Source organism: Rhincodon typus, chromosome 11 (genome assembly GCF_021869965.1).
Source record: "Rhincodon typus isolate 14 chromosome 11, sRhiTyp1.1, whole genome shotgun sequence".
In the NCBI taxonomy this organism is placed as follows: domain Eukaryota; kingdom Metazoa; phylum Chordata; class Chondrichthyes; order Orectolobiformes; family Rhincodontidae; genus Rhincodon; species Rhincodon typus.
The window spans coordinates 57,718,374-57,730,743 of NC_063342.1; the positions used below are offsets into that span (position 1 = coordinate 57,718,374).

Genomic DNA, 12,370 nt, shown 5'->3' on the forward strand with positions numbered 1-12,370 from the left:
ATAAAAGCCAAAAGGTTTACTGAACCCATGTAAGACAGTTGAGTCCATTGTGACTATGGTTGCCAATGCTGGGCACTTGAAGGATGTGAAGGCAAGGGTTAAACACGGGGGTGTTTGGGAAATTGAGCATTACAGACATCATCTAGATTCTTCACCCAAATAGCGACATAAAGCCAAAGGTGCCAGTGCATTGACCATGGATACCTCTAAGTGGTTTTATACTTGTTCTTCTGGCAGAAGAAGTTGTTTGCTGCAATGAGGCCGTACTGAACACATTTAGCAGCAAGCAGACATCATTCGCATTGTCTTTTCCCACTTCATTTTTCTCAATGGTTTTGCCCCTCTCATCGGAATAGTGGCATTGAAATTCCACAGACGTACAATGCTCTGTCCTTCCATTGGGATGGTAGTGAATATGTCATTAAAAGCAGAATCAAACTTCTCACCCATCTTCTTCTGAGTCAGGGTCAGGACATAAACACTGACAAGAATGCCATATTGCTTCCAGCTGAACTGTGAATGAGGTGTCATGAATCTTTCATTTTTCCAATTGGAAATTCCTGCAGTGTAGCCAGGACTCCATTCTGGATGGCAAAGACAACTCCATGGTCATGACAGTCATTGTTTGCCTTTCTTTTCCAGGAGATATATCCTCCTCCTTGTTTCTTTAGCTGCCCCTTTCCAGGATCGCAGGTCTCATTGAGGGTGATGGTATATTTGGAAGTTTTATTGTGCACGTGATAGGATTGTACTTCGTCTTACCAAACTGTATTTAAGATTAGCCATGTGGTTCTAACATTCTAATTTGCAAAGTATAGAGTTTTCTGTCTTTTACTACAGAGGTGGTGATCCTGTAGTATGTAGATCCCCAACCAAGAGAAATGTGGACAGCCTATTGTACCTTCACCACCCTCTTTTCCATGTGTTCCTGAAGAAGATTACACAATCCTGGGTCCTGCTGCCTAAAGATTCTCACCTCTGTGTCAACACATAGAAAATCCCAGTTGGTCTTCATTATTTACTTTTGGGGCCCTAAACACATCTCAGTCGAAATGGCCAACACCAGAACTGGGTACGGGAAATTGACATAACAGCCAGGCTTGTATGCTTCTGATCCCCTCCATCTCTGTTTCTAAAAGGGTCTTAACATTCAGATCAGTTTATCATCAATATTTAACGCTTGAGGATACAAAATAGATAAAAATGGCAAAATGTTTGAGAAATATATTGTTATTAAAACATTTTAATTCTCAGAATTGGAAAACATACTTACATTTAATATTTGACAATATAGAAATAATTTCAATACATGAGAGAGACATAAACATTGAAACTGAGATGTTGAAGCATTTACAGAAAAACACTGATATTGTCTATCCTCTGAGATGGCTGAATCTAGATAAATAAAACAGTAGTATATCTTTTGTAGATTATCTGCTTTAGCCAAAAAATGAGTGACACAATTCTCCATAGCTTTCTTTTCTATGAGGTATAATAGATCAGTATAAATTTGAAAAGTACAATAATTTGAACTGAAGTTGCTCTGTTACAAAGTGTAATAGATCAACAGGTAAAGTAAGCAATAAACAAAACAGGATGTTGATGAAGTCAATCATTAAGTGTGTTAAAACACCAATGATGCACAATTCCATGCTCGTAACATTCATGGTAAAATGTCTCCACTTATCCTCATATGAGATTCACTACAAATTCCAATAAATATTACAGTAATGCATCCCTTGTAGCAAATCAGGCAAGGGCACCCATTCTACTGAAATGAGAAATGAGCTGTTAGCAAGATGAGTACTGTACAGTTTGACAGTAATTACCTCATCCTCACATTTGTTGCACAGATTTAGTTTAGAGTAGGTATATGAAATGTACTTTTAAAGAACTGTTTGGTCATTACTTTGTATATTTTGGATTTATCCTGATTCATTTTAACTCATACATGGTTAAGTTGTGTTGTAATCCAGCGCTAGACTCAGGTTTGTGCATTTTGTTTATGAAAGACCTAATCCAAATAACCTGTAGCTCTCACCTTGTACAAATCCAGCTACATCACATCTTATGTTTTGTGCTTGTTCTAATGCATATTTTCAAACTTTCACAGACATTTGAGCAGTAGATGGTAGAATACATTTAGATTGTGATTGAAAAATGTCATAACAAGTAAATCTTGTGTATTTGCCAGTCTGAAGTTTGTAGAATCAGCGAAAGGGGGTCATTCAATTTGCCTGCCCCCTCTATTTTCAAATATCATGGACCGCCTTTGAGGCTGGTAAAAACAACTTGTTGAGGTCTCCAACCTCTGCCCATTTTTTGGCATGCTCATTCGGCTTCGGAGTGTAACACCATCTGGTCCCTTCTGACTGTCATTAAGTTCATGCATGTAGCTGTCAGGGGCTGAGTGATCCAATTCTAATGGTGAAAGTTGTTCAGGGCTGGACTGCACTGGACTAAGAAGCACCTTGTTGGTGTCTAGTGGAGAAGGACGTTCCATGTTAGGCCAGGGTGGACTGAATAGGATGAGGCTTTGAGGCCGACCTGCCTTTGATCTGTGCTGTGCATGCCGCAGAAACCCAGGTTTTTGCTGAACTGGAGATCTTTCCATTCTAGAAGATGTTGGATTGTTGAATACATCTTCCCCATTTGACTGGCAGGTTCTTTTCCCAATTGGTGTTGCTTCGGTGGTTTTGGACTGCATAAGTGAGGTATCTGGTGAAGTGGTAGAACCTTCATGTCCAGATAGGCCATTTTCTTTCCCATCTTTACATTCTGCTGCTGAAGAATTTATTAAAGAAAAATCCAATCTACGTTTGCTTTCAGGACTGCTCCGTTCACGTGCTGTAATGGGTTGCAAAATTGTTAACACTTTATCCAAAGGGAGTGCAGGGGAAGAGAGATTCTTTTTTGCCAAAGGTTGGGGGATCTGGGTGAACTGGAGTTTTGGTGGAATAACCGGAATGGCTTTGACTTGACATGTCTTTATCATGTAAGTCATTCGAACAGCAGTGACACCAATTGGGATTGACTGAATAGTACAACCATCAGAGATAGGAGGCTTATCATTAACCATGGGGTATAAGACAAGTAATGAGGCCTCATCATTAGACTTCAAGCAGCACTCCTCACTTCTATCAGATGTTATCCTTAAGGGTTCAGATTCTGTTGGCTTCAAACATGGTGTCACCCCTGCATTTATAATGCATAAACTGTCTGATTCATTTGATGATAATGAATTGTCTTCAGTTAGTGAAACATGCAGCTGGTCATGTATAGAGATTCCCTCCACTTCATTTGGGAACTGTACAGAATTGGTTAGATTAGAGCTATTTTCAAAAGACTCTCCATTGCAGATTTGTGAAGAAAACTCTGGGCTTTGACTGTTCCACTCAATATATTTGTTAGCAGATTGAGATGAATGATTGTAAAGATCTTTAGGAGCTATTATATCTGTACAAACATCAGGTAATAATGACTCCTGCCTTTCACCTGGGATTTCAATTGGAGGCATTAATGTCGAACATTCTTTCCCATCTTGCGCATCTTGATCCAGCTGGGGTGAATGGGAGCCAGACAGTTTTAAAGTCTCATTGACCATGCAGTTTTCCAGTTGCAGGAGCTCACTGGCTTCAGTCTGTGCTTCTGCAGGTGTCTGATTGAACTGAATACCTACCAATTGCTCCTTTTGATCACATTCGTTGTTTGACAGATTGACTGTTGCCTGTTCTGCTTGGATGGAGAAGACATCTTCTAAGCATGTTCCTGAAACATTGGCATCTGATTCAAGTTTGTTAGAGATTCCATCCTGATCACAAGGCTCCAAAGGCTTTAATTCAATGGGGGCAATCAGACATTGATGCTTTTCATTTGAGTTAGGATCATTTTGTTGATCTAGATTAGATTCAGGATAATTTGAGATAAAAGAACCCATAGAAACTCCTGTGCACCATTTGGTTGGGCTCTCGATTGGTGCCATCAAAATATTTGCGTCTGATATTGGTTGAGAAATCTCTGTCTTTGAGCACTCACTCAAGGGTTTAGTAGATGGACTCAGCTGTGGCTGAGCCAAACTAGGATCAGAGATCTTGGTGCTATTTGCTTCACTGGAATTTATGTGATTTGTGGCATTCAGGCACAACACTTCTGTGCTGTTTTCAATCATGGGAGGCGGACTCGATAAGAAGAGATCAGGAAGACTGTGTATTCTTTGAGGTCCTTTAAACTTTGGCTTTACTGTTGTGCCAGGCAGGGACTTGTCCTCAATATCACTCTTGTCATGAGGCTGAATGAGCCTGTCCTCCACCTTTTCTTGAGTGTTATTCACTGCAGTGACCTCCTCAGGTTCCCTGATTTCAAGCTCTTTCGTTTCTGGCCACAGTTGTTCTATGAATGCCTTGGCAGATGAATCTGTGTCCTATGAAAATACACGCAAAATTACGTTAATAAGGCCCTGACTTAGACCACCGGAAATACGATTTTAACATTTATTAATTGCATTTACTGACTAAAAGCAAACTCCATCAGAGGGAGATGGAGTGTATTGCCTGTCATTGTAAGAGTGTGGAGGTTTATATTTATATACATTTAGGGGATAGTTCAGTAGAACAAATGAGCTGTGTTAGCCACATAGATCAGGAATACTCAGCACCAGGATCATACTGAGTTATCAGGTCTCAGCTAACAGAAACATTTAAACTAATTCCAGAGTATGGGAAATACAGTTAAGCAAGATTCTGGCTCCCAGTGCTTGTCCAATGACTACAGTTTGAAAAATATACGTTGACATGGAGTGTAGACATGATCATGTTTGTCTCTGATGGTCAGGTCAAACCAACGGTCCGTGCTCAGTCTTACAATAAACAAGGTGGTTAGCCGGGCAGGTGAGATGTACTTAGTATTTACCAGACTGTCCTCTAGCATGAGTCACCAGAAAAAAAGAAAATACTTGCATTTATATAATGTTTTACAAACAACTCAGGCTGTCTCAAAGTGCTTTACAACCAGTTGGCTACTTTTGAAATGTAATCATTGATGTTATATGGGTAAATGTGACAGTTATTCTGCATGCAGCAACATGCCAGGCAATCTATTTTTTGGCATTGTTTGAGGAAGAAATATTGGCCAGTAAACTGGGAGAACTCCTCCATTCTTCTTTGAATAATGCCAAGGCATCCTTTACATCTGCCTAAATAGCAGGACCACCAAAAGGAAGTATCACTGTGAGATCAACAGCCTGACTTTGCTGAAATGGCATAGCAACCTAGGTTTAGTGCTTCTGTGATGAGCCTTTAACTGGCAACCATACAGTGCATGTGAGAGAGACAACAGTGTGTTGAACTGACATTGCAGGAAAAGAATTCAAAACCATGCAACCTTGAGGTCACCAGGGAGTATATAGTGAAAATCCAAGTGCAGAGATTAATGGTCCTTGCTGAATCTTCTGTCCATTTATTTTTGCAGTTGTGTTGTGTGCCTGAACTTCCAGTGCACAAACCTGACAGGTAAAATTCTGCTCCCGCAGCTTGAAATTTGCAAAGCGTACCTGGAAATACTAACTCAATGAGAATGTAAAACATTATTTCTTGAGCTAGAGGACATCTATGGTCCACATGAAAAGCAGGTTGACAAGACACAAAGCTGTTTCAGTCAGATATTGATCTAAAATGATACTTTGCAGAAGAGATGTTGTTAAATTCATATCCTGCAAGAAACAATCATTAGACAGCTCTGTTTATAATGCAGCATGGAAAAAAGAGCAAATTATTAAATCACATTTTAATCACGCAGTTTGGAAGCTGAGAATTTCTACTTTGGGAATTACACAGTGCTAAAAGGTGTCAAGTGACTCACAGAAAATGGAAGAAAGATGTTACCTCGCCACACCTTCAAGAGTCGAACTAATTGAAATATTACAAATAGGGCCCCTGTGATAGGCTGATGTCTGATTGGACTTTATGTTAGGGAGAGCTAGAGGGGAGTTGTATTTAAAGACTCTGCTAATGTTCAAAGGGCCACACTGACAATCCATTTTGACTGTTTGATATCAAGGCTATTATTTGAAGAATGACTATTTGTGCACTTAGGCAGTTGTGACATTTCCAGTATTAACTGGTGCCTGTGAATGGAGGTGGGCTGCAGCTGACTATTGGATTGTACGAGCTAATGTAGCGAATGCATTGTTTATGAAGTTTAGTCTCCAGGAGCACTGCTCCTCAAACCAATTGGTCAGGGAAGAAGCACAATCTGTGTATTCTGGTGCAGGGTCATGAGTTACTCGATGTTAGGAGTATCCTCTGCTATCTGACAAGCCTGGCCTCTATTTTTCCCTCATCTTCATTTTTCCAAAGAGGACTAAATTACAGGGAATCTTCCCAAGGAAATCCATGTGGCCTTTTTGGCATTGCTGAATGTGGGGCAAACCCAGGAGCAGGAGACACAAGGCTGGTCGGTAAAGCATTTGTCAGAAGGTCTAAATGTACAGTTGACTGAAAAATTGATTTTCCCATGACCATTACCTTGAAATCAATGTGTCTCTGCAGCTGTTTAGTGTGGTGCGTTTGATACTAATGTAAATGACTGGCATTGGCGTAATGTAAGATTTCTGATGCATGAATCATCATTACCTTATTCAAAAACATTTGTACGTTTTAGGGATAGTCCTGCTGAATGCAGCAGCTATAAATTGGGTGGGTACTGGAATGGGTGGCTAACTTGAACCTAAACAATTTCCCTTTTCCTGCCCACCAGTGCACCACCTGAAGTTCAGAAGCTATTAGTCAGAATATCTTAGAATCGTCCTTTAGGCTGTTGTCATCTGGCAAAACATAGATTCTTCAATCTGAGAATAACTTTGCATGGTTGTTACTTGTGAAATTATAAAGTGTGGATATTGACAGTGTCAAAAATGTATTGCACACTGAAATTGGCACAAATGTCATCCAAACATTTCTTCATCCCTTTCCATAAATATTCATTTCTAACAGGAGTTACAGGATTAAATCCTATGAATCCACTGAGGACAGTTTACCAAGTTAAAGGCAGTGGGTAAATGCAAGTTGGTGTTTTATGGAGCATGGCAGTGAGTGTAAATTCCACCACAGCAGATCTACCTATTTGAGGGAAGTTTCAATTCGAAGAAAAGACTTCAGCAACCAATACTTGAAATAACTGTGATGGGAGCACTCTCTAAGTGCTTGGCAAATTCAGGTAGTGACTCATTTTGCCTCCTAGATGTCTACGTTGATACCTGGAATGTACTAAACTGGCTGATGTCAACTGAAATGACCTAATTTTCAGGTAAAGGTGAGTTACGGAAGTCTGAATCCATATTGCCTGTTCTATCGTCTCACCCTGAAAATCAAAAGCATCCCAAAGATACACGGTGTGGTCAGTTGCACAATTAGGAATTAGTTGCTTTGCAATAATTCTAGTGAATAATCCAGGAAGGTGGATTGTGGAGGCTTCACTCTAAAATATAACTGAGACCCATGTGTACACTTTTGGTTTCCATTCTACAGCGCAACAAAGAAAAAGTGCACCAACTCTGCCAATCTATGATTCAAAAATGCAATGATTTAACCTGTATAGTTGCCACTTGCTCTTCCATATCATAGCTCCATTCTGTTTGATGTCCATTTTCATGTGGTTGCCTTGTAAGGAGTGCAGCTGATGTTCCATCCAGTGTTGTTTTCTCACCGAGGTCTGGAGGAACAGCTGAACTGGACACTGACATTGAGGGTGTGAGCTGTAATGGATCAGAGTGTTGACTTGTCAGAGTAGGGAAAGGTTGTGGCTGGTCTTGTGACGATGAATTTGAGTAATCATCAGTGAGTGGCTCAGGCTGCAATTGGGGCTTCTCAATTTCCTGGTCATCTACATAAATGGAAAGAAAAAATGGATTTTGAGAGCGAGAAATACAATTGATTAAAGTAGCTTGAGATATCTAGCAAATTGACTACTGAAATCAATCCCTCCTCTCCAAATATAAACATCACTGTAGTCTTCTAAACAAAACAGTGACACAGTCACAAAAAAGTTAGCTTACAAGCTCAGCAAGTATTAGGGAAGGCAAATGGAATGTTAACTTTTATTTCAAAGGGAATGGAGTATAGAAACAGAGAAGTCTTACTAAAACTATACAAGGCACTAGTTCAAACACAGCTGGAATACGATAAACAGTGTGGTCTCCTTATCTAAGGAAATAATGAATATAAGAGTTGGGAGGTCATGTTGCAGCTGCACAGGACATTGGTTAGGCCTCTTGCAATACTGCATTCTATTCTGGTCTCCCTGCTATAGGAAGGATGTTGTGAAACTTAAAAGGGTTCAGAAAAGATTTACAAGGATGTTGCCAGGGTTGGAGGGTTTGAGCTATAGACAGAGGCTGGATAGGCTGGTGCTATTTTGCCTGCAGCGTCAAAGGATGAAGGGTGACCTTCTAGAAGTTTATAAAATCATGAAGGACATAGATAGGATGAATAGCCAAAGTCTTCTCCCCATGGTAGGGAGTCCAAAACTAGATGGCATAGATTTAAAGTGAGAGGAGAAAGATTTTAAAGGGACCTCAGTGGCAACATTTTCACACACAGGCTGGTGCATGTATGGAACGAGCTGCCAAAGGTGGTGGTGGAGGCTGGTACAATTACAACATTTAAAAAGCATCTGGATGGGTATATGAATAGGAAGAGTTTAGAAGGATATAGGCCAAATGCTGGCAAATGGGACTAGATTAATTTAGAATATCTGGTTGGCATGGACGAGTTGGACCATAGGGTCTGTTTCTGTGCTGTACATCTCTATGACTCTATGTACTGGCATTGGAGGCTGTTCGGAGTATGTTCACTAGGCATGAATTTTCTTATGTAGAGAGGTTGATTTGGTTGGGCCTGTACTCATTGGAGTTTAAAAGAATGAGAAGTGACCTTATTGAAACATATAAGATTCCTAGAGGGCTTGACAGAGTAGATGTTGAGAGTTTGTTTCCCTTTGTAGGAGAGTCAAGGATCAGAAAGCATAATGTCAGAGGAAGGGGCTCACCCATTTAAAACAGAGATGAGGAGGAATTTCTTCTGTCAGACCATAGTGAGTCTATAGAATTCTTTACCACAGTGGGCTGTCGTGACTGAGTCATTAATTATATTCAAGGCTGAATAGACAGAATTATTTAATCTATAAGGGAATCAAATGTTATGGAGAAAAGGTAGGAAAGTGTAGTTGAGGATTATCAGATCATCTGATGACTTCATTGAATGGTGGAGCAAAGTTAATGAGCTGAATGGCTTACTTCTTTCCTTATATCTTGTTGTCATTGAAATTCAAATAGTGTTGTGTCTGTACGTAAAACAAGAAGTTTCCGAAAAACATTTTCTTTGACATCTTGAAGCAACTGAAAATGATCAATTATTAATAAATGTATTTTTCTGAAATGACGTGGGCTTATTGCCTGGAAAATGTCTTTTCCTCTCGTGAAGGTTCATACTGTTGCTGAAATCTTTCATTGTTTGTGATAGCTGAATGCTAAATGGCTAACCAACTATGAAGGACATTATGAATTTTGAATTGATTTAAAATCTTACAGTTTTCTACAGGGGAGAAAAAACAAACATAGCCTACTTCTTAATATTTTACTCAAAGTTTTGGCAGAAAGCTCATGAATAAGATGATTAACACTTCTAACTTGCATCATATTGACAGTGTAAGGTAAACAGAGTATCTATGCAGTGTATGGGACATACCATTCGGCTTCTGGTTTTCTGAATTGGACTGCTCACTGTGAGGATCTCCTTCTCTGTCTTTGGTGACTGGTAGAATACTGCTTTCATCTTGAGATGTTCCATTTGTTGATTCTTGAAGAGCTGAGTCTTTTAGATTTTGTGGTTGTCTACAGGATGTGGTGGTGGGGCTGATAATTCCTGAGATGTGTAATGGCACAGACACAGAAAAAGGCTCAGATATATTCAATGCCATTGGCTTTCTATGATGTCGTGGCGATGCTTCAGGGGGAAATAAGTTACCTGGGAAGTTAGATTTTGCTGAAGAATCATTGGGATTGTTTGAATAAAACAGCCGTCTAGTCTTTGGTGATGTGGGTTCTGACTTATTGAAAGCATCTCCACGAAAAACCTTCAGCTGCTCTGGCTGTGCCCTCAGTGGTGCTGACTCCTTGTCAGGCGTTTCTTCACTAACGACATTGGCACGTCCTCCAATAGCACCAATGAGGTCTTCCTGATCCCAATCACTGTGCCTCCTACCTAGACCGTAAGAACCTCCTGAGCCAAGTGTGCAAGATTTCAGTGATGGGGAAAGGTTACCTCCCAGCGTTGCAGCATGTTTAAATCGACCCCCTTTTTCATCATCTAAGAAACAGAAATACAATATTTGAGAAGTTTAAAGTAAAAGGCAGACAAATTAATGCTTTAACCTTGCGGGGAATGGTTTGCATCGTTTTCCATTTCATCCTCTTGCAGTTTGGATGCAATTTACTTAGTTCTCATTTGACCTTGAGTGGTTCCTCTGACCAAAAGAGAAGCCAAATGACTTATTATAGTGCATCAATCCTCATTTTACAGATTGGTACAAGTTGTAATGCTATATCCTCCAATTTTCTCAGCTCAGTAGCCTACAAGCATCTAAGTATGTTGTACAACAACGAGTTGTTGTCATGCAGCACCACTATATTTTGATATTAACTTTAACATAATAAGACATTCCTAGATGGTTCACAAAAACATCACGAAAAAAAAATTGAAACTGAACCACATAAATTAAAATTAGGTATGATGATCCAAATCATGGTCACAGAGGTTTTAAAGAGTATCATAACGAAGGAGAGTAAGGCACTGGGGCATGTAGTTGTAGTAAATGAACTCCAAAAAAGACAAGTGTAAGGTGTACCATTAAGAAAATGAAGCAGTGGCATATGAACACAATGAATTGTTCAAAGTAGCTAAGGGGGAGTTGGAAAGAGTTCCAGGGCTTTTAATTAACTCCCATCCAGATGCTGTGGTACAGCAAGCAAAAAACAATGAATGTTGAACTAAATACTAAATCAGCAGGGTTCAAAGACAGAGGATGTTATTTTGAAACCATATGGAATTCTGTCACAGGAAGGCTGCACCTTGATTATCGTGACCTCCTTTGATCAACAAGACATTATACTAGTCAAAGTAGTGGAGTCAAAAGGATATTCTTTGTGTCAAACTGAGTTGACTGGAGAAACTTACTTTAAATATCTTAAAAATTAGAGATTCACGAGCAACAGGGAGATATATAAGATAGTGAGCCGTGCAGACCTGACTGTTTTCCAGAACTTTATGTGGAGGTGCTAGTGTTGGACTGGTGGACAAGATCAGAGGTCACACAACACCAGGTTATAGTCCAACAGGTTTATTTAAAATCACAAGCTTTCGGAGCGTGTGATTTCTGACCTTTTCCAGAAGTGTTTCAACTATTTCCCTTAATGAATGGCTCAATGACCTGGGGCCATAGATTTAAGGTCAGGGCAGAAGGTTTAGAGGAGTTTTGATGAAAGTCTTTTTCACCAGAGGGAGGTGAGAATCTGGAACTCACTGCCTGTAAGGGTGAGAGAGGCAGAAACCCTCATAACATTAAAGAAGTATTTGTATTTGCACTTGCAATACTAAGGTATATCAGGCCGAGTGCTGGAAAATTGAATGAGAATAGTTAGGTGCTTGTTTTTGACCAGCGAGGATGCGATGAGCTGAAGGCTTTTTTCTGTAGATCTGTAGATCTTTTTGTCTTTATGACACTAAGAGAGAACAAGGAAACACAGGTTGAAACAGGTGTAAAACAAATTTATGAATTGTGTCTTCACAGGTGGGATGTGTAGAACAGGAACAGACTTCTAGGTGGATAGCAGGGACAAAACTCTTGAAGCCTTTTAAGAAACAACTGGATAACGTAACAGAGATAGACATGTCCATCCTGGGCCTCCTGCAGTGCCACAACGATGCCACCCGAAGGTTGCAGGAACAGCAACTCATATTCCGCTTGGGAACCCTGCAGCCCAATGGTATCAATGTGGATTTCACAAGTTTCAAAATCTCCCCTCCCCCCACCGCATCCCAAAACCAGTCCAGCTCGTCCCTGCCTCCCTAACCTGTTCTTCCTCCCACCTATCCCCTCCTCCCACCTCAAGCCGCACCTCCATCTCCTACCGACCAACCTCATCCCGCCCCCTTGACCTGTCCGTCCTCCCTGGACTGACCTATCCCCTTCCTAACTCCCTACCTACACTCACCTTTCCTGGCTCCATCCCCGCCTCTTCGACCTGTTTGTTTCCTCTCCACCTATCCTCTCCTCTATCCCTCTTCTATCCGCCTCCCACTCTCTCCCTATTTATTTC

At 40.4% G+C, this 12,370-nt stretch overlaps 1 protein-coding gene across 1 annotated transcript in view; it reads right to left on the minus strand.

The window, feature by feature from the left end:
* Positions 1-1,227: 1,227 nt before the first annotated feature.
* arhgap31 (Rho GTPase activating protein 31) overlaps positions 1,228-12,370 on the minus strand; it is a 96,091-nt gene continuing 84,948 nt past the window's right edge. Inside the window, exons 5-7 of the mRNA XM_048602518.1 lie at positions 9,741-10,361; positions 7,586-7,878; positions 1,228-4,420 (exon numbers count right to left, since the gene is read on the minus strand). Coding sequence (XP_048458475.1) covers positions 2,225-4,420; positions 7,586-7,878; positions 9,741-10,361 — 3,110 coding nt within the window. The 3' untranslated portion in view covers positions 1,228-2,224. The remainder of the gene's footprint in view (positions 4,421-7,585; positions 7,879-9,740; positions 10,362-12,370) is intronic.